The sequence below is a fragment of the Heteronotia binoei genome, chromosome 7 (genome assembly GCF_032191835.1).
Source record: "Heteronotia binoei isolate CCM8104 ecotype False Entrance Well chromosome 7, APGP_CSIRO_Hbin_v1, whole genome shotgun sequence".
Lineage (NCBI taxonomy): Eukaryota > Metazoa > Chordata > Lepidosauria > Squamata > Gekkonidae > Heteronotia > Heteronotia binoei.
Window position 1 is genome coordinate 2,159,340 of NC_083229.1, and position 19,460 is coordinate 2,178,799.

Consider the following 19,460-nt stretch of genomic DNA (forward strand, 5'->3'; position numbering starts at 1 on the left):
CTAAGGGAACCTCCATGTTCAGAAGCAGTCGGCCTCTGAATCCCATCAGGAGAAGGCCTCGGCCTCTCTGCCCTGTTGTGGGTCACTGCATGAGACAGGAGGCTGGACTAGATGGACCTCACTGGTCTGACCCAGCAGGGCTCTTCCGAGGTTCTTCTCAGGGGAAGGCCTCGGCCTCTCTGCCCTGTTGCTGGCCCTCCAGAGGAACTGGGTGGCCACTGTGTGAGGCAGGAGGCTGGACTAGATGGACCCTCAGTGGTCTGACCCAGCAGGGCTCTTCTGATGTTCTTCTCAGGGGAAGGCCTCGGCCTCTCTGCCCTGTTGCTGGCCCTCCAGAGGAACTGGGTGGCCACTGTGTGAGACAGGAGGCTGGACTAGATGGACCACTGGTCTGACCCAGCAGGGCTCCTCTGAGGTTCTTCTCAGGGGAAGGCCTCGGCCTCTCTGCCCTGTTGCTGGCCCTCCAGAGGAACTGCCTGGCCCCTGTGTGAGACAAGAGGCTTGACTAGATGGACCCTCCCTGGTCTGACCCAGCAGGGCTCTTCTGAGGTTCTTCTCAGGGGAAGGCCTCAGCCTCTCTGCCCTGTTGTTGGCCCTCCAGAGGAACTGGCTGGCCCCTGTGTGAGACAGGAGGCTGAACTAGATGGACCTCACTGGTCTGATCCAGCAGGGCTCCTCTGATGTTCTTCTCAGGGGAAGGCCTCGGCCTCTCTGCCCTGTTGTTGGCCCTCCAGAGGAACTGGCTGGCTACTGTGTGAGACAGGAGGCTGGACTAGATGGACCACTGGTCTGATCCAGCAGGGCTCTTCTGAGGTTCTTCTCAGGGGAAGGCCTCGGCCTCTCTGTCTGTTGTTGGCCCTCCAGAGGAACTGGTTGGCCCCTGTGTGAGACAGGAGGCTAAACTAGATCGACCTCACTGGTCTGATCCAGCAGGGCTCTTCTGATGTTCTTCTCAGGGGAAGGCCTTGGCCTCTCTGCCCTGTTGTTCGCCATCCAGAGGAACTGGCTGGCCACTGTGTGAGACAGAAGGCTGGACTAGATGGACCCTCAGTGGTCTCACCCAGCAGGGCTCTTCTGATGCTCTTTTCAGGGGAAGGCCTCAAGCTCTCTGTCCTGTTGTCAGCCCTCCAGTGGCACTGGTTGGACCCTGTGTGAGACAGGAGGCTGGACTGGATGGACCCTCCCTGGTCTGATCCAGCAGGGCTCTTCTGATGCTCTTTTCAGGGGAAGGCCTCAGACTCTCTGACCTGTTGTTAGCCCTCCAGAGGCACTGGTTGGACCCTGTGTGAAACAGGAGGCTGGACTGGATGGACCCTCCCTGGTCTGATTCAGCAGGGCTCTTCTGAGGTTCTTCTCACGGGAAGGCCTCAGAATCTATGCCCTGTTGCTGGCCCTCCAGAAGAACTGGATGGCCATTGTGTTAGACAGGATGCTGGACTAGATGGACTGGTCTGATCCAGCAGGGCTTTTCTGATGTTCTTCTCAGGGGAAGGCCTCAGCCTCAGGGGATACTGTTTGACAAGAAGAAGAAGAAGATAGAAGGCGAAGATTTATGCAATCTGAAGAGAAACTAGATGATGATGATAATGATGATGGATATATACCCCACCCTATACTCTGAATCTCAGAGTGGCTCACAATCTCCTTTACCTTCCTCCCCCACAACAGACACCCTGTGAGGTGGGTGGGGCTGAGAGAGCTCTCCCAGAAGCGGCTCTTTCAAGGACAACTACTGCGAGAGCTATGGCTGACCCCAGGCCATTCCAGCAGCTGCAAGTGCGGGAGTGGGGAATCAAACCTGATTCTCCTAGAGAAGAGTCTGCACACTTAACCGCTACACCAAACAACCACCCGTCGGAATATGGAGCTGGTGGATGGAAATAGCCCTTGGGGCTTTCCATCCGAGGATGGGATGCCAAGAGTTCCCATCAGAGCTACAGAATCAGGTGGGTGGGATTTTCCCCACTGGGTGCCGCTGCTGTGGGGCTCTGTCCTCTCTCTCGGGCTCCAACAGACAGGAGGTGGCTGGTAAATGAGACTGTGAGAAGCTTTGGGGGTGGGGGCATCAATATGCAGGTCTCTCCCAGCAGGGTCAGTTCTGGGGTGTGGTGAGCACTGGGCAGAGGGCACTCAAAGGCCCCCAAATTCCAGTGGGGGACCCCTATAAGAAAACCCCTGGGGAATCAGCAGGTAACCCCAGAGAGAACTTTTAATTTACTGTATTCATGGCTTCCTTCCTTCTCTTCGCCTCTCTTATAGTTTGTCCTCACAACTTCATTCTCCTCTCTTCATTCTATCCTCACGACAGCCCTGTGAGGCAGGTTAGGCTGTGACTGGCCCAAGGGCACCCAGCAAGCTGCCGTAGCAGAGCAGGGATTTGAACCTGGGTCTCTAAGCACCATCCCATGCTCACACCTCCTCTTAATCACCCGCCCCCCTCTCTCCCTGACTAACAGTGCCCGCCTGGGCACACCTGCCTGGGAATGAGTCCCATTGAACTGAAGAGGGCTTCCAGTTTGGTTCCAGCAGTGGTTAAGTGTGCAGACTCTTATCTGGGAGAACCGGGTTTGATTCCCCACTCCTCCACTTGCAGCTGCTGGAATGGCCTTGGGTCAGCCAGAGCTCTCTTATCTCGGAGAACCGGGTTTGATTCCCCACTCCTCCACTTGCAGCTGCTGGAATGGCCTTAGGTCAGCCAGAGCTCTCTTATCTCGGAGAACCGGGTTTGATTCCCCACTCCTCCACTTGCAGCTGCTGGAATGGCCTTGGGTCAGCCAGAGCTCTCTTATCTGGGAGAACCGGGTTGGATTCCCCACTCCTCCACTTGCACCTGCTGGAATGGCCTTGGGTCAGCCAGAGCTCTCTTATCTGGGAGAACCGGGTTGGCTTCCCCACTCCTCCACTTGCAGCTGCTGGAATGGCCTTGGGTCAGCCAGAGCTCTCTTATCTGGGAGAACCGGGTTGGATTCCCCACTCCTCCACTTGCAGCTGCTGGAATGGCCTTGGGTCAGCCAGAGCTCTGGCAGAGGTTGTCCTTAAAAGGGCAGCTGCTGTAAAAAGCTCTCTCAGCCCCACCTACCTCACAGGGTGTCTGTTGGGGGGGGAGGTAAGAACATAAGAACATAAGAGAAGCCATGTTAGATCAGGCCAATGGCCCATCCAGTCCAACATTCTGTGTCACACAGCGGCCAAATATATATATATATATATATATATATATATATATATATATATATATATATATATATATATATATATATATATATATATATATATATACACACACACACACACACACACACACACTGTGGCTAATAGCCACTGATGGACCTCTGCTCCATATTTTTATCTAACCCCTTCTTGAAGGTGGCTATGCTTGTGGACGCCACCACCTCCTGTGGCAGTGAATTCCACATGTTAATCACCCTTTGGGTGAAGAAGTACTTCCTTTTATCCGTTTTAACCTGTCTGCTCAGCAATTTCATCGAATGCCCACGAGTTCTTGTATTGTGAGAAAGGGAGAAAAGTACTTCTTTCTCTACTTTCTCCATCCCATGCATTATCTTGTAAACTTCTATCATGTCACCCCTCAGTCGACGTTTCTCCAAGCTAAAGAGCCCTAAGCGTTTCAACCTTTCTTCATAGGGAAGGTGTTCCAGCCCTTTAATCATTTTAGTTGCCCTTTTCTGAACTTTCTCCAATGCTATAATATCCTTTTTGAGGTGCGGTAAAGGAGATTGTGAGCCGCTCTGAGACTCTTCGGAGTGGAGGGTGGGATATAAATCCAATATCTTCATCTACCTAACAGGGTGTCTGTTGCGGGGAAGGTAAAGGAGATTGTGAGCCGCTCTGAGACTCTTCGGAATGGAGGGTGGGATATATATCCAATATCTTCATCTACCTCACAGAGTGTCTGTTGTGGGGAAGGAAGGTAAAGGAGATTGTGAGCCGCTCTGAGACTCTTCGGAGTGGAGGGGGGGATATAAATCCAATATCTTCATCTACCTCACAGGGTGTCTGTTGTGGGGGAGGAAGGGAAAGGAGATTGTGAGCCGCTCTGAGACTCTGAGAATCAGAGTATAGGGCGGGGTATAAATCCAACATCTTCTTCTTCTGAGGTCCTCTCCACCTGCAGAGGAGCTCCTGCAATGGTGGCAAGTTGCTCGCTCTCCCACCTGGCAGCTCATTCTCCCTGATGGGTGAGCTGTCCACTTGCCAGCCAAGTCAGTCATCCACCTGTCCGGCCAGTTAGTTGACAAGCTGCCCGCCCAGAGTCCCAGCTGGCAATCTTCCCATCTGTCCACCTGGAGAGTTTCTTTCCTGGAAGGTAAATCAGCCGGTGAATCATCTCCCTGCCTGGAAGACAGGCAGGCGGGTCCCTTCCTTGACTGGCGGGCCAGTGGCTCACCTGCCCAGTCATTCACCTGGGCAGCTGCTGGCGCTGTCCTTCGGACAGTGGCGGCAAAAGAAGAACTGCCGGCAAGCCCTGCCCCGTGCCCCACCCCCCAGGGAACTCACCGGGGAAAGAAGCCCAGTGCCCGCACTTAGCTGCTACTCACACTGGAAAGAGAGGCAGAGCTCTGGGGCCCCTGTGCTGTCCTTACAGGGACCTGGCACGACAGCTGCCCACTTTCCTCTTACAAAATGTGGGTCCAGGAAGTGGTGGTGGCAGCAGGCCCCCTGGCGATTGATCCCCAGGCAGCTGCCCCCTTGCTGACCTCTGACGCTGAGCCTGAGGCTGCAGGTGGGTGGACATGAGCTCCCTCCCCCTACCCTCTCCCCATGGCAGGGCCTGCAGTGGTGCGTCATGAGCCCTGACGAGGAGGAGCTGGAAGGGTTAACAGACCCGGAAGAGTTGCCAGCCAGTTCCTCAGCTGAACAAGCAGCAGCTGGCCGCACTCTCCAGGCACCAGTGTCAGCCGTTGATGATCAATCTCCTCCAGGCTCTCCTCCTCCCATCTCAAGAGTTCGAAGCAGGCTCCGGAAAGAACTTTCAGAGCGAAGACATGAGGCATGCTGATTCTTCAGATTTCTCAGCCCTGAGTTCTAGCAGAGTCACTGCCACCCAGGGAGCAGGCTTACTGAGACTCCCATATAGCTCCCACCCAGAACTTGGTAACCTTGTAGAAGCAACAAGTCTGTTCTCTGGCTTGCATCCACGCTCCTTCCTGATTCCTGATCCTGACGTGCTTGATTTCCTTGGCACCCTGACCTTGTGGCTTTTGGACATTGACTTCTGATTCCGGTTTGTGATTCTGCATTGGTGACTTGGCTCCTGCTTGACTTCCTGGACTTTGACCTTGGACTGGCTTTGGACTCCTGCTTGCCTGCACCCGGAGAACGTGACACGGTGGCTCAGGGGGCTCGGCCAGAGACTCTGCCTTGTGAGCAGCTGGCTGCCTGAGTCCTGCCCCTTTGGAGACCCCCAGGAGGCAATGCCAAGAGTCACACCCACTCAGAAGTAGCGTTGCCAAACCCCAGTTGGGGCAGGGAATAAAGGTTACCATGAACCTCCGCACAAACCAGCCTCAAAATGAATACACCTTAAATATCACTCATAACACTCTGTAATTGTATACAGAGGATAAGATTTATGGAGCATGGTTCTCTGTGGAAGAATTCTCGAAGTTCAATTGCTCACGTTCCCCAGAGAGTACTGAGATCGGGAACTCAAAATCTCCTAGTTATCCCCGGGCCAAAAGAAGCCCGTTTAAAATCTACCAGGGACCGGGGCCTTCTCGGTTATGGCCCCTTCCTGGTGGAACCAGCTGCCGGAAGAGGTGAGGGCCCTGCGGGACCTTGCTCAGTTCCGCAGGGCCTGTAAGACAACCCTCTTCCAGCTGGCCTTTGACTAGCTGGTACAAGAAACCAAGAGTGGTTATACTAGAATTCTGCTGTCCCTAATGTTTTAAATGTCTTAAAATTTTAAATGTATTAATCATTTTAACTGTTTTATGCTTAAATCTTATTTATATGAAACTTTGTGTTGTGAGCTGCCCTGGGCCGCTTGTTGGGAAGGGCGGGATAGAAATCATAAAATAAATAAATAAATTGGAATACGTTAGGAGCAGTGCTCCGTGTTCGAAGACTCTACCTCTTGAATTTCTGTCTGCACCCCGCAATCTATATTACTTAGACATTAATTTGTTTTTAAAAGACTGTGGGTATGGACTGTTGTTGCTTAATATCTTCTATAACCTTTTGATTGATTCAATGAAATTTTGATAATTTATATAATTACTGAGTGTTATGAGTGATATTTAAGGTGTATTAATGTTGAGGCTGGTTTGTGTGGAGGTTCATGGTAACCCTTTTTCCCTGCTCCATTATCCACATTGCTCTTTTTTTTTGGTTGCTCTAAACCCCAGTTGGGGGCAAGAGATTCCCCCGGTTTGGAGGCCCTCCCCCCTTCAGGGTCATCAGAAAGCGGAGGGGGGGAATGTTTGCTGGGCACTCCATTATTTCCTATGGAGACTGATTCCCATAGGTATAATGGAGAATTGATCCACAGGTATCTGGGGCTCTGGGATGGCCTGTTTTTTTGAGATAGAGGCACCAAATTTTCAGCATAGCATCCAGTGCCTCCCCTCAAAATACCCTCCAAGTTTCAAAAGGATTGGTCCAGGGGGTCCAATTCTATGAGCCCCCAAAGAAGGTGCCCTTATCCTTCATTATTTCCAAGTGGAGGGAAGGCATTTCAAAGGTGTGCAGTAAATGTGATGGCCAGAACCAGGTCTCGGATTCAGTGGGAGCTCACAGGAGCACAGCTCCCGAACCTTTCTGAGAGTCCCACCTCCTCCTTCTGAGAGTTCCACCTCCTTGTTTATTGAATAGTAGGTGCAGCTGCATAACAATCCCTGGATGAGCTCCACCACCTATTTTTCTACAAAATGACGGCTGGCCAGAACTTCCTTTGGAGTTCAATTACACTTGTCACACCCTTGCTCCTGGCTCCACCCCCAGTGTCTCCTGGCTCCACCCCCAAGGTCTCCTGGCTCCACCCCCAAAATCCCCAGATATTTCTTGAATCGGACTTGGCAACCCTACCCGGAAGGGTGGCAGAGCTTTGCCAGGGAGTCCAGCCTGCCCTCGCGGGGCGGAGTCTGCCAGTGCCACCAGGGGAGAGCTGCCCCCCAGGTCTAGTCGGCAGGGCTTTCAAGAGCCGCTGCCAGGACTTCCTTGAGAGCTGCCGGATCCTGGCTTGACCCTTCGATGCACATGATATTTGGACAGGGCCGGTGTTCTCTCCTCTGTGGGCCTGCTGGGACGTGCAACGGCAAAGCGGGTGAATGCAGGTAAGAATCCTGAAGCAGACGAAACGTCGCTTGAGTGACACACGATCTCAGCTGTACATTCACAGGGACAGCCGTGTCGGTCTGAAGCAGCGGGGCAAAGTTCAAGTCCAGCAGCGCGTTTGAAACCAAGGTGTGAGCTTTCGTGCAGGCGGGCACACCAAAGCTTATGCCCAGGATAAAACTTTGTTGATCTGAAAGGTGCCTGCCTGGACTCACACTTCCTTCTGGATCGCCTGTGCTGCAGAGGAGAGAGGGGCCCTGCCTCGTGAGGCCACCGCGATGGGCGCACGGCTTGCTTACCTCTTTGAGCTCCTTCTCCAGCTGGACGGCTCGGGTGACGATGGGGCCCCGCACGGCGTACTCCACCTTCTTGATGCAGGGGTTCATGGACTCCAGGTTCAGCACTTTGCCCCGCCATCCCAGCCCGTTCTCCGCCATCCTGGTCCGGCTTGCCTGCTGCTGCTGAGCCCTGCAAAGCAAGAGGGAAGCCCGGCTGAGCTGGATCGGTTGCAGCAGTCTCCGGTCCCCGCTGATCCTGACCCGGCAGGCCAGAACAGAACTGACAAGTCTGCTCCCTGGCATCGCCTTCACAGGAACGTGGGTCCCGGCTGCCACAGCTGCAGGGGTTAAAGTCCTGCGGGAAGCCGCCAAGCAGGTGCCAAAGGGCTGGGAATTCTCAGGCTGGAGAGAAACGTGCAAGAGCCCACCCCACTCCTTTGCAAGCAGGGCCTTGGCAGCCGTCTCTCCCTGCCCCACCAGAGCAGGGCACCTACCCAGCCACCAGGCAGGGAAGGAGGCGGCCGGTTCCCACAGAGGCAGGGAGGGAAAAGAGCAGAGCCTTTTAAACGCTGGCCGGGAGGGAGGAGACGTGGGGCTGGAAGACAAGAGTCACATTGTGGATGGTCACTGAAAGGGCCCAGCCACCCTGCTGGAGAAGACAAAGGCAGAAAACAAACTGGCCCCCCTCCGGTTCCCCGCAGGGCCTTTCACCGCCTCTGGGCAGGTTGCCCGTGTGGAATGGTGAGAAGGGAAAGAAAGAAAACTCCGTGCCAATGCTGGGGGGCTTGTCACACGGACAGGGAAGAGCTGGACGCTGGCAGGTCATATGAAGCTGCCTCCTACTGAATCAGACCCTCTTGCATCCACCCAAGTCAGTCTTGTCTACTCAGACTGGCAGCGGCTCTCCAGAGTCCCAAGCTGAGGTTCATCACGCCTATTTGCCTGGACCCTTTTGAGTTGGAGATGCCGGGGATTGAACCTGGGACCTTCTTACCGAGCAGGTGCTCTACCACTGAGCCACCGTCTCTCCCCTAAAGCTTTTGGGAGATCCATTGTTCATATGAACCTATGGAGCTGCCTTCTACTGAATCAAACCCCCCCCCCCCTCCGTCCATCAAAGTCAGTTTTGTCCACTCAGACTGGCAGCGGCTCTCCAGGGTTTCCAGCGGAGGTTTTTCACGCCTATTTGCCTGGTTTTCATGGCTTTTTTAGTTGGAGATGCCGGGGATTGAACCTGGGATCTTATGCTTACCAAGCAGGTGCTCTACCACTGAGCCACCGTCCCCCACAAAGGTCCAAGATGGGACTCCCCATACCCCTTCCCCCAAGCACTCATTTGCTCTCAAGTAGACCGCTCTGCACCCCAACATGGCTGCCTCCTTTAGTACAGCACCTGACACCAGGTGGGCTGCTGATCCCCAGGCAGGGGCAACCGAAACAAGACTCAAGGAGGGAGGAGGGAGGCAAGAGAAGCCAGGCTTCCGTGTAAAACGTCCAAACAATACTATTAAAGTAATCACCACCGATAACAACCACTTAGAAAATTACCTTAAATTCCTTAACAATACAGAACAAAGCATCCTCATCATAGATATAATAAAAGCCAAACTGGGGGGGGGGGGGCGGGGCTCGATCCTCAATTATTATTGGAAGCTGCGGCAACCACAGGAATGGCCGTGCACTCTGTCTGTCACCACTCCCCCCTGTCACTGGGTAGTCTCGCTGGGACCCGCCCACTGCTGGCCCTGCCAGGCCAGAACCCCACAGAAGGCCGCTGAGCTTTGAGCCAGACAGGTCTCTTCTGAGAGGCTCTCCTGGAGCCTTACTGATCACTACTGCCCCTCCTCAGGCCTGCTGTGAGAAGTCTGAGATAGTCTGTCTCCGCACCCCCCCCCCCACACACACACACACATCAACAATGCTGCTGCAAAGCAAACAATGTAACAAATAGTAAAGTGTGAGAAACCTACTCAGGCCCAGGAATAAACATAAGAACATAAGAGAAGCCCTGTTGGATCAGGCCAGCGGCCCCTCCAGTCCAACACTCTGTGTCACATAAGAACATAAGAGAAGCCATGTTGGATCAGGCCAACGACCCATCCAATTCAACACTCTGTGTCACATAAGAACATAAGAGAAGTCCTGTTGGATCAGGCCAATGGCCCCTCCAGTCCAACACTCTGTGTCACATAAGAACATAAGAGAAGCCCTGTTGGATCAGGCCAATGGCCCCTCCAGTCCAACACTCTGTGTCACATAAGAACATAAGAGAAGCCCTGTTGGATCAGGCCAATGGCCCCTCCAGTCCAACACTCTGTGTCACACATAAGAACATAAGAGAAGCCATGTTGGATCAGGCCAATGGCCCCTCCAGTCCAACACTCTGTGTCACATAAGAACATAAGAGAAGCCATGTTGGATCAGGCCAGTGGCCCCTCCAGTCCAACACTCTGTGTCACATAAGAACATAAGAGAAGCCATGTTGGATCAGGCCAATGGCCCCTCCAGTCCAACACTCTGTGTCACATAAGAACATAAGAGAAGCCATGTTGGATCAGGCCAGTGGCCCCTCCAGTCCAACACTCTGTGTCACACATAAGAACATAAGAGAAGCCATGTTGGATCAGGCCAGTGGCCCCTCCAGTCCAACACTCTGTGTCACATAAGAGCATAAGAGAAGCCATGTTGGATCAGGCCAGTGGCCCCTCCAGTCCAACACTCTGTGTCACATAAGAACATAAGAGAAGCCCTGTTGGATCAGGCCAATGGCCCCTCCAGTCCAACACTCTGTGTCACATAAGAACATAAGAGAAGCCCTGTTGGATCAGGCCAGTGGCCCCTCCAGTCCAACACACTGTGTCACAGAAGAACATAAGAGAAGCCCTGTTGGATCAGGCCAATGGCCCCTCCAGTCCAACACTCTGTGTCACATAAGAACATAAGAGAAGCCCTGTTGGATCAGGCCAGTGGCCCCTCCAGTCCAACACTCTGTGTCACAGAAGAACATAAGAGAAGCCCTGTTGAATCAGGCCAGTGGCCCCTCCAGTCCAACACTCTGTGTCACAGAAGAACATAAGAGAAGCCCTGTTGGATCAGGCCATTGGCCCCTCCAGTCCAACACTCTGTGTCACATAAGAACATAAGAGAAGCCCTGTTGGATCAGGCCAATGGCCCCTCCAGTCCAACACTCTGTGTCACATAAGAACATAAGAGAAGCCCTGTTGGATCAGGCCAACGACCCATCCAATTCAACACTCTGTGTCACATAAGAACATAAGAGAAGTCCTGTTGGATCAGGCCAACACTCCGTGTCACATAAGAACATAAGAGAAGCCATCTTGGATCAGGCCAGTGGCCCCTCCAGTCCAACACTCTGTGTCACACATAAGAACATAAGAGAAGCCCTGTTGGATCAGGCCAGTGGCCCCTCCAGTCCAACACTCTGTGTCACACATAAGAATATAAGAGAAGCCCTGTTGGATCAGGCCAACGGCCCATCCAGTCCAACACTCTGTGTCACATAAGAACATAAGAGAAGCCCTGTTGGATCAGGCCAGTGGCCCCTTCAGTCCAACACTCTGGGTCACACATAAGAACATAAGAGAAGCCCTGTTGGATCAGGCCAGTGGCCCCTCCAGTCCAACACTCTGTGTCACATAAGAACATAAGAGAAGCCATGTTGGATCAGGCCAGTGGCCCCTCCAGTCCAACACTCTATGTCACATAAGAGAAGCCCTGTTGGATCAGGCCAGTGGCCCCTCCAGTCCAACACTGTGTCACACTATGGCCAATATATGTGTGTGTATACACATGCATATATATATATATATATATACACACTGTGGCTAATAGCCGGTAATGAACCTCTGCTCCATATTTTTATCTAAACCCCTCTTGAAGCTGGCTATGCTTGTATCTGCCACTACCTCCTGTGGCAGTGAATTCCACATGTTAATCACCCTTTGGGTGAAGAAGTACTTCCTTTTATCCGTTTTAACCCGACTTCTCAGCAATTTCATTGAATGCCCACGAGTTCTTGTATTGTGAGAAAGGGAGAAAAGGACTTCTTTCTCTACCTTCTCCATCCCGTGCAGAATTCTGTAAACCTCTATCATGTCACCCTGCAGTCGATGTTTCTCCAAGCTAAAGAGCCCCAAGTGTTTTACTGAAGCTTTGCAACCATTTGAGCGGTCCTTTTTATTTTTCCCAGGGGAAGCAAAAGGGACCACTCAAGGTGCTGGCAGCCATTTGAGTGGTCCTTTGTGCTTCCCCACTCAAATAGCTGCTCTGGGGCAGTGCTTCTGGTTTTTCAGGACACTTCCATTTTTTACCAGAAATGGCCCGAAAAACCTCATTTTGGGGTGGGATTCTCCCCGCTGGCCAGCTGGCCCACAGCAAGGAAGCCCTCTCCAAATCGAGAGACCGGGGGATTGGGAGCACGAGCTGCAGAGCTACTGTGGCTTCACAAAAGGTCTCCCAGCACACGCAGCCTCCAAAGGCCACACAAACAGCCATGGAGGCCAGGCCCCACTTGTATTCCCCCAGGGAAGTGCTAGCCAGAGGCCATTGCTAGGCAACCCAGGCTGCTTTCCTCAGTGAAGGGAGAGTCAAGGCCTCAGTAAAGGCCTCAGGCAAATAGAATACAGTCCACAGTTCTTTTCTCCAGGATGGGGAGAGAAATCCATTGTCTGGAATTCAGATCTGATCCCAGGCCCACCGGGAGGTTGGGACAAACCAAAAAAATTGTGGAAGATGGAACGACATCCCAAATACTAGAAGCTGCTACCGTTAAACCTGGTTCCGAAACTCTCTTGAAGGCGAAACAGCCTTATTATAACATATATTTTATATATTTCTCAATATTACATATATTTCATTATTATCGCAGTAAATTAGAAACAGTCAAACAGGACTGGATCGACATGTTTTTTGAGGGGGGGGGGCAAAATTAAAAACCAGTGCCCCCTTATGGGCCCTTCTGTCTTATGGTCCCATAGAATACAATGGACTCCATGCCCAATTTGGTGCCCCCCCTCCAGCGGCGCCCAGGGCAGGCCCCCCCCTCTGCCCCCCCCCCCCCCGATCCAGCCCTGCAGTCAAACATAAATTATAGCAATCAGAGACCCAGTTACTGAAGTCTGAAATAAGCTACTGAACTCTGAAACTAACATGCTTACATGGGACTGAATGACTGGATCTTTGGTTGTTATAATTTATGTTTGTTTATAATTCACTGTGATAATCATGAAACATATGTGATATTGAGATATACAATTTATTCTTCAGGCAGTTTCACCAACAAGAGAGTTTTGGAATCAGGTTTAACAGCAGCAACTTCTAGTATTTAGGACTTCGTTACTCTTCCACAAGCGGCCCCGTGGCGCAGAGTGGTAAAGCAGCAGTACTGTGGTCAGAACTCTCTGCTCATGACCTGAGTTCGATCCCAGCAGAAGCTGGTTCAGGTAGCCGGCTAGGGTTGCCAAGTCCAATTCCAGAAATACCTGGGGACTTTGGGGGTGGAGCCAGGAGACACTGGGGTGGAGCCAGGAGCAAGGGTGTGACAAGCACAATTGAACTCCAAAGGGAGTTCTGTCCTTCAAAATTAAAGGGACCTCACAACTTTTTAAATGCCTTCCTTCCCTCCACCCTCCCCTTCTTCGATTCCACCCCAGAGGCGGAGCGGAGCGGGTGACGCCGCCGCGCTGCTGCCGCCTCTTCCCCACCCCACCACAGCCGCTCCTCCGAGATGGCCCAATTCCTGGAGATTTGGTGGGTGGGGCCTGAGGATGGGACCTCAGACAGGTACCATGGCACAGAATCCACTCTCAAAATTAGCCATTTCTGCCTGAAGAACCATTGTTGCCACTCTTCGGGTGAGGGCTGTGTCATTATACCCTGCTGAGGACGCTTGCTTCCTGCTTTTGTCCCCGTGGTGGAGAAAGACTGTACTTTTACTAGGTAGGTGCTGCAGGGAGGGGACAGGGTTGCCAAGTCCAATTCATGGAATTTCTGGGGACTTTGAGGGTGGAGCCAGGAGACATTGGGGGTGGAGTCAGGAGCAAGGTTGTGACAAGCATCATTGAACTCCAAAGGGAGTTCTGGCCATCACATTTAAAGGGACCACATGCCTTTTAAATGCTTTCGCGCCATTGGAAATAATGAAGGACAGGGATGAGCTTCTTTTGGGGTTCATAGAATTGGACCCCCCGGTCCAATCCTTTCGAAACTTGGAGGGGATTCTTGGGAGAGACACGGGATGCTATGCTGAAAATATGGTGCCTCTACCTAAAAAAACAGTCCCCTCAGAGGCCCAGATAACCGTGGATCAATTCTCCATTATACCCTATGGTAATTGGTCTCCATAGGGAATAATGGAGTGCCCAGCAGACATTTCTCCCCCCCTCCACTGCTTTCTGATGACCCTGAAGCAGGGGGAGGGCCTCCAAACTGGGGGATCCCCTGCCCCCACCTAGGGATTGAGCAGTCACCAAAGAGCTACGTGGATAATGGAGCAGGAAAACAAGGTTAGAAAAAAACCTCCGTGAAAACCAGCCTCCAAAGTTATACACAAATCATACACTTCATTCATTATTCAAAAAATATTCAAAACCATTACAAATCACCCGTATAACAACAAGAGTATACAAGGTACATATACCCTCACCCAAAGTCACTCAGAAACAAGGAAATGTCTAATATCTCTCAACATATGCGTGTAGGCAGAAATTCCAATGGTGAAGTCTTGCACGGAGAACAATGCTCCAAAGAATTTATCTTCTGTACAGCAGGGCACAGGAAGTGATACGTGACCCGGCTGTAGAAGAAGACGACATTGGATTTATATTCCGCCCACCACTCAAGAGTCTCAGAGCGGCTCACAATCTCCTTTATCTCCCTCCCCCACAACAGACACCCTGTGAGGTGGGTGGGGCCGAGAGTACTCTCACAGCAGCTGCCTTTTCAAGGACAACCTCTGCCAGAGCTGTGGCTGACTCAAGACCATTCCAGCAGGTGCAAGTGGAGGAGTGGGGAATCAAACCTGGTTCTCCCAGATAAGAGTCCGCACACTTAACCACTACACCAAACTGGCACTTTGTCCCACGTTTCGCATTCGCTTCTATGAGCTTTCAAAAAAGTTTTTATCTCATTCAAATGCTGATGCTTGTAATAGCTTCTGTTCTGTATGGTCAATTTCCAGATACCCATGGATCAATTCTCCATTATACCCTATGGAAATTGGTCTCCATAGGGAACAACGAAGTGCCCAGCAGACATCCCCCCCCCTCGCTTTCTGATGACCCTGAAGCGGAGGGCGGGAAGTCCTCAAAACCGGGGGATCCCCTGCCCCCACCTGGGGATTGGCAACTCTAGGAGAGGGGGAAAGATGGAAAACTGAAATTAGATAAATTCCCCTACAGGAAATACGTGCCTTGTGGTGCATACTCTACAAGACGACCATGCCAGGACAAAAAAATAAAAAATCATGCCTAGGCACCAGCTTCCTAAGGCTAAGAGCAAAGACACATTCTAGGAGACCAGTTTGCACAAACATTTTCAAGACAACTTCCCTGGCTGAATCTAGAGCACAGCTTGGCCTGCCATTGGCTGGCGGTCAGCACTGAGACCCGCTGCCGGCCCAAGCGCTCAGGGCTGGATCTGCTCACAAGAGGGCAGATGCCCAGAGCTCCCACCCCCAGGCTTGGAGGGTGGAGTTTGGGGAGGGGAAGGGCCTCAGCAACACCCTCCAAAGCTGCCTTTTCCCTCCAGGGCAGGGGTGGGGAACCTTTTTTCTGCCAAGGGCCATATGGATATTTATAACATCATTTGCGGGCCATAAAAAATGATCAACTTAAAAAACTGCTCCGCCGAGGGCGAATGATTCAGGCCAGCAAAATTAATGCAAATAATTGTTTTTCTATTTGAAGTCACATAGGGAGAGCCTAATCTGGCATATACACACACACACACACATACCCAGCCCGTGGCCCTAGGCAAATGCATAGGTCCAGGGCTTTTTTGTAGAAAAAGCCCAGCAGGAGCTCAGTAGCATATTAGACCACATCCCCTAATATTAGCATATTAGGCCACACCCTCATTAGCATATTAGGCCACACCATGTGGGATCATCAAGTGCAAACTGAACTGTGGCAGTAACTTTTCCAGGCCCTGCAGCAATTCTGGCCAGCCGGCCAGGCCCCAGGGAGGCTGCCCCACAGTACATCTGGGCCCTGTGATCCCTGCCTGGCCCTGGGGAGGCTGCTGCACGGCATGGCTGGGCCCCACGATCCTCGCTGGCCAGCCAGGCCCCAGGGAGGCTGCCAAGTGGCTTGGTTCAGTCCAGCAGTCCCCAAGGGTCACACCAGGTGACCTCGAGGGCCGTATACGGCCCTCGGGACGGAGGTTCCCCACCCCTGCTCCAGGGGAACCGATTCCTGTGACCTGGAGACCAGTAGCAAGGCCAGGAGACGTCTAGGTCCCCCCCGGAGGTTGGCAACCCTACCTGAACGACACCTCCGCAAGACGAGACTGCACCAAATGCTCACCCTCGCCCCAGAGCCCGATCCAGGAGACTTCCCTGCGTCCCACGTGGCTGCGCGGATCGGCCCGTGGGAGAACTTTGGCTGAAGCTGGTGAAGAAGAGGATGGTGCTGCAGGGCTGCTCGCTGCGGTCCCCGGGAGGTGCATTCTGCGGGTTACAGGAACACGACTTGTCTGTCTGCACAGGGAGCTGGGCGCATTTGCATGGTGAGCTGCAAGCTCTTGCCAAATCCAAGTTGGAAAAGTCCTGGAGATTTGGGGGTGGACCCTGGGGAGAGGGAGGACCCCTGTGGGGTACAATGCCCTAGAGCAGGGGTGTCGAACATGCAGTTGAGGGCCCGAATCAGGCTCCCAAAAGGCTCCTATCAGGCCCCCGAGCAACTGGCTGTCATCTGCTTCCTTCTCCCTCTCTCTCGCTTCCTTCTGCATCACAGCTTCCTTTGCACACGGCTTGCTCAATTGTGCAGGAGCTACAGAGCAAAACCTCTTCGCCTGCTTCGGCGGGGAAGGCGAGGTATAAATAAAAATTTATTATTATTATTCTATTTTCTCCATTGGCAGAGGTTTCTCCCTTGGGGAGGAAGGGGGAATAATTTGCTTTGCCAGGTTCTCTCAATCGCACGGCAGAGCTACTGATCCAAGCCTCTCTTCCTTCTATTGGCTGAGGCTCCCCTTCCCCCCGTCCCCTGGGAAAGGAAGGAAACAGTCAGAGCTTCCTTTGCCCAGTTCCCTGGATCCCATGGGAATAATACAAAGAGAGCATCTTTAAGACTAATGAGTGCTAATATTTTAAGCATGTTTTAAGCTTTTTTAAAAATATATATTTGTGTTTGCCTGTATTCTTTATAAAATGTATATCTCTGCTACCTAATCTTAAATAGGTGCACACATGGCCCAACCCGACACGGCCTGCCCCCAAAAGGTCACATTTATGTCAGATTCAGCCCTCATAACAAATAAATTTAGCATCCCTGCCCTAGAGTCCCCCCCCCTCCAAAGCATCCATTTCCCTCCATTGTGCAGTCGGGAGAGCAGCTGTAATTCTAGTGGATGCCCAGCTCCCGCCTAGAGGGTGGCATCCTTCGGCTGCTTGCTGGGGGTGGGGAGGATGGCTTCCGGCCTACGAGGCCTTAGGAGAAGATGCTCTTTAGCATAAGGGTCTGTCACGGGTATAGATAGGCAAATAAATATAGAACACTCCGTGAGGGTTTTTACTAATGCATATACCAAAACCATTTTTATACTAAACCGTATTCAGTGGTATTCCAAAAATTCCCTTCTACAAAAAATTGTACAGTGTTCTCTCTTTGTTTGCAGAGCTACACGAAGTCCAAGAAATTCCAAGATGGATATGGCTGCTTCCCAAAACAGGTGTGGCTGCAAACGGACTGCTGCTTCTGTCCTCTTTCCGAAGTTTCCTTCTTCAGGCGGCTCGCCAAAGGGGTAAATTATTTCAGTTGGCTGTGCTCTTGTCTCAAGTGGATCTGGCTCAACTAGGGTTGCCAAGTCCAATTCAAGAAATATCTGAGGACTTTGGGGGTGGAGCCAGGAGACTTTGGGGGTGGAGCCAGGAGACATTGGGGTGGAGCCAGGAGACATTGGGGTGGAGCCAGGAGCAAGGCTGTGACAAGCATAAATTGAACTCCAAAGGGACTTTTGGCCATCACATTTAAAGGGACCGCACATCTTTTCAGCGCCTTCCTTCCATAGGAAATAATGAAGGATAGGGGCACCTTCTTTGGGGGCTCATAGAATTGGACCCCCTGGTCCAATCTTTTTTAAACTTAGGGAGAATTTTGGGGAGAGCCACTGGATACTATACTGAAAATACGGTGCTTCTACCTCAAAAAACAGGGCCCCCAAAGCCCCAGATACCCGTGGAAAAATTATCCATTATTTTCTATGGGAATGAGTCTCCATAGGGAATAATGGAGTGCCCAGCAGACATTTCCCTCCCCTCCCCCCGCTTTCTGATTACCCTGAAGCGGGGGGAGGGCCTCCAAACCGGGGGATCCCCTGCCCCCACCTGGGGATTGGCAACCCTGGGCTCAACACTTCTATTTGCCCTGGGCTTCAATTTAAAAAGCCAGATAAATTGGAGCCAGATCCACTGGAGACAAGAGCACAGCCAATTGAAATAATTTACCCCTTTGGTGAGCCGCCTGAAGAAGGAAACTCCAGAAAGAGGACAGAAGCGTGGTCTGTTTGCAGCCACACCTGTTTTGGGAAGCAGTCATATCCATTTTGGAATTTCTTGGACTTTGTATAGCTCTGCAAACAAAGAGAGAACGCTGTACAATTTTTTGTAGAAGGAAATTTTTGGAAAACCACTGAATATGGTTTAGTATAAAAATTGTTTTGATATTATAGGAAAGGTCCCCTGTGCAAGCACCAATCGTTTCCGACTCTAGGGTGACATTGCTTACACAACGTTTTCATAGCAGATTTTTTACGGGGTGGTTTGCCATTGCCTTCCTCAGTCTTTTTCACTTTCCCCCCAGCAAGCTGGGTACTCCTTTGACCGACCCCGGAAGGATGGGAGGCTGAGTCAACCTTGAGCCGGCTACCTGAAAACCCTGCTTCTACCGGGGATCGAACTCAGGTCGTGAGCAGAGCTTAGGACTGCAGTACTGCAGCTTTAACACTCCGCGCCACGGGGCTCTTAAAGGTAAAAGTAGTCCCCTGTGCAAGCACCAGTCGTTTCCAACTCTGGGGTGACATTGCTTTCACAATGTTTTCACGGCAGACTTTTTTACAGGGTGGTTTGCCATTGGCTTCCCCAGTCATCTACACTTTCCCCTCAGCAAGCTGGGGACTCATTTTACCAACCTCAGAAGGATGGAAGACTGAGTCAACCTCGAGCCGGCTACCTGAACCCAGCTTCCGCTGGGATCAGGTCATGAGCAGGGCTTAGGATTGCAGTATTGCAGCTTTAACACTCTGCGCCACGGAGCTCTTTACCTTTGATATTATATGCATTAGTAAAAACCCTCACAGAGTGTTCTATATTTATTTGCCTTTAGCATAAGGGGGCTTTTTGCGGGGCTGGTCTGGTTGAGGGTTTTCTTGGGGAGGGAGTTGAGCGCCTCAGTGGCTGATTGGATTCCTAGCTGTCAGGAGCCTGTGTTCAGGAAAGGAGGGTGGGATACAGCTGTCAGAAATCGGGAAATTCATGTCGACACACCACTTGCGGGCATCAACACAGGGACAGAGACTGCTGCAAACTAGAGGAACCAAAATAAAACTAACACACTGGTAGCTGTAATAGCACACAAATAAAGAACCATTTTCAAAAATGTCAATGATGACAAAATCTTATTGTATTTTTACACAATATTATTGCCTCTT

The 19,460-nt window shown here is 51.8% G+C and overlaps 1 protein-coding gene across 2 annotated transcripts in view; it reads right to left on the minus strand.

Annotated features, from left to right (window-relative positions):
- The window catches only part of GPT (glutamic--pyruvic transaminase), a 61,179-nt gene that overhangs the window by 27,873 nt on the left and 13,846 nt on the right, over positions 1 to 19,460 (minus strand). The window contains exons 1-2 of one of the 2 annotated variants that reach the window (XM_060243147.1): positions 8,065 to 8,110; positions 7,596 to 7,764 (exon numbers count right to left, since the gene is read on the minus strand). In XM_060243147.1, the coding sequence (XP_060099130.1) occupies positions 7,596 to 7,733 (138 nt within the window). In that variant the 5' untranslated portion in view covers positions 7,734 to 7,764; positions 8,065 to 8,110. Of the gene's footprint in view, positions 1 to 7,595; positions 7,765 to 8,064; positions 8,111 to 19,460 lie in introns of those variants that run through there. The other variant, XM_060243148.1, reaches the window with a different exon arrangement.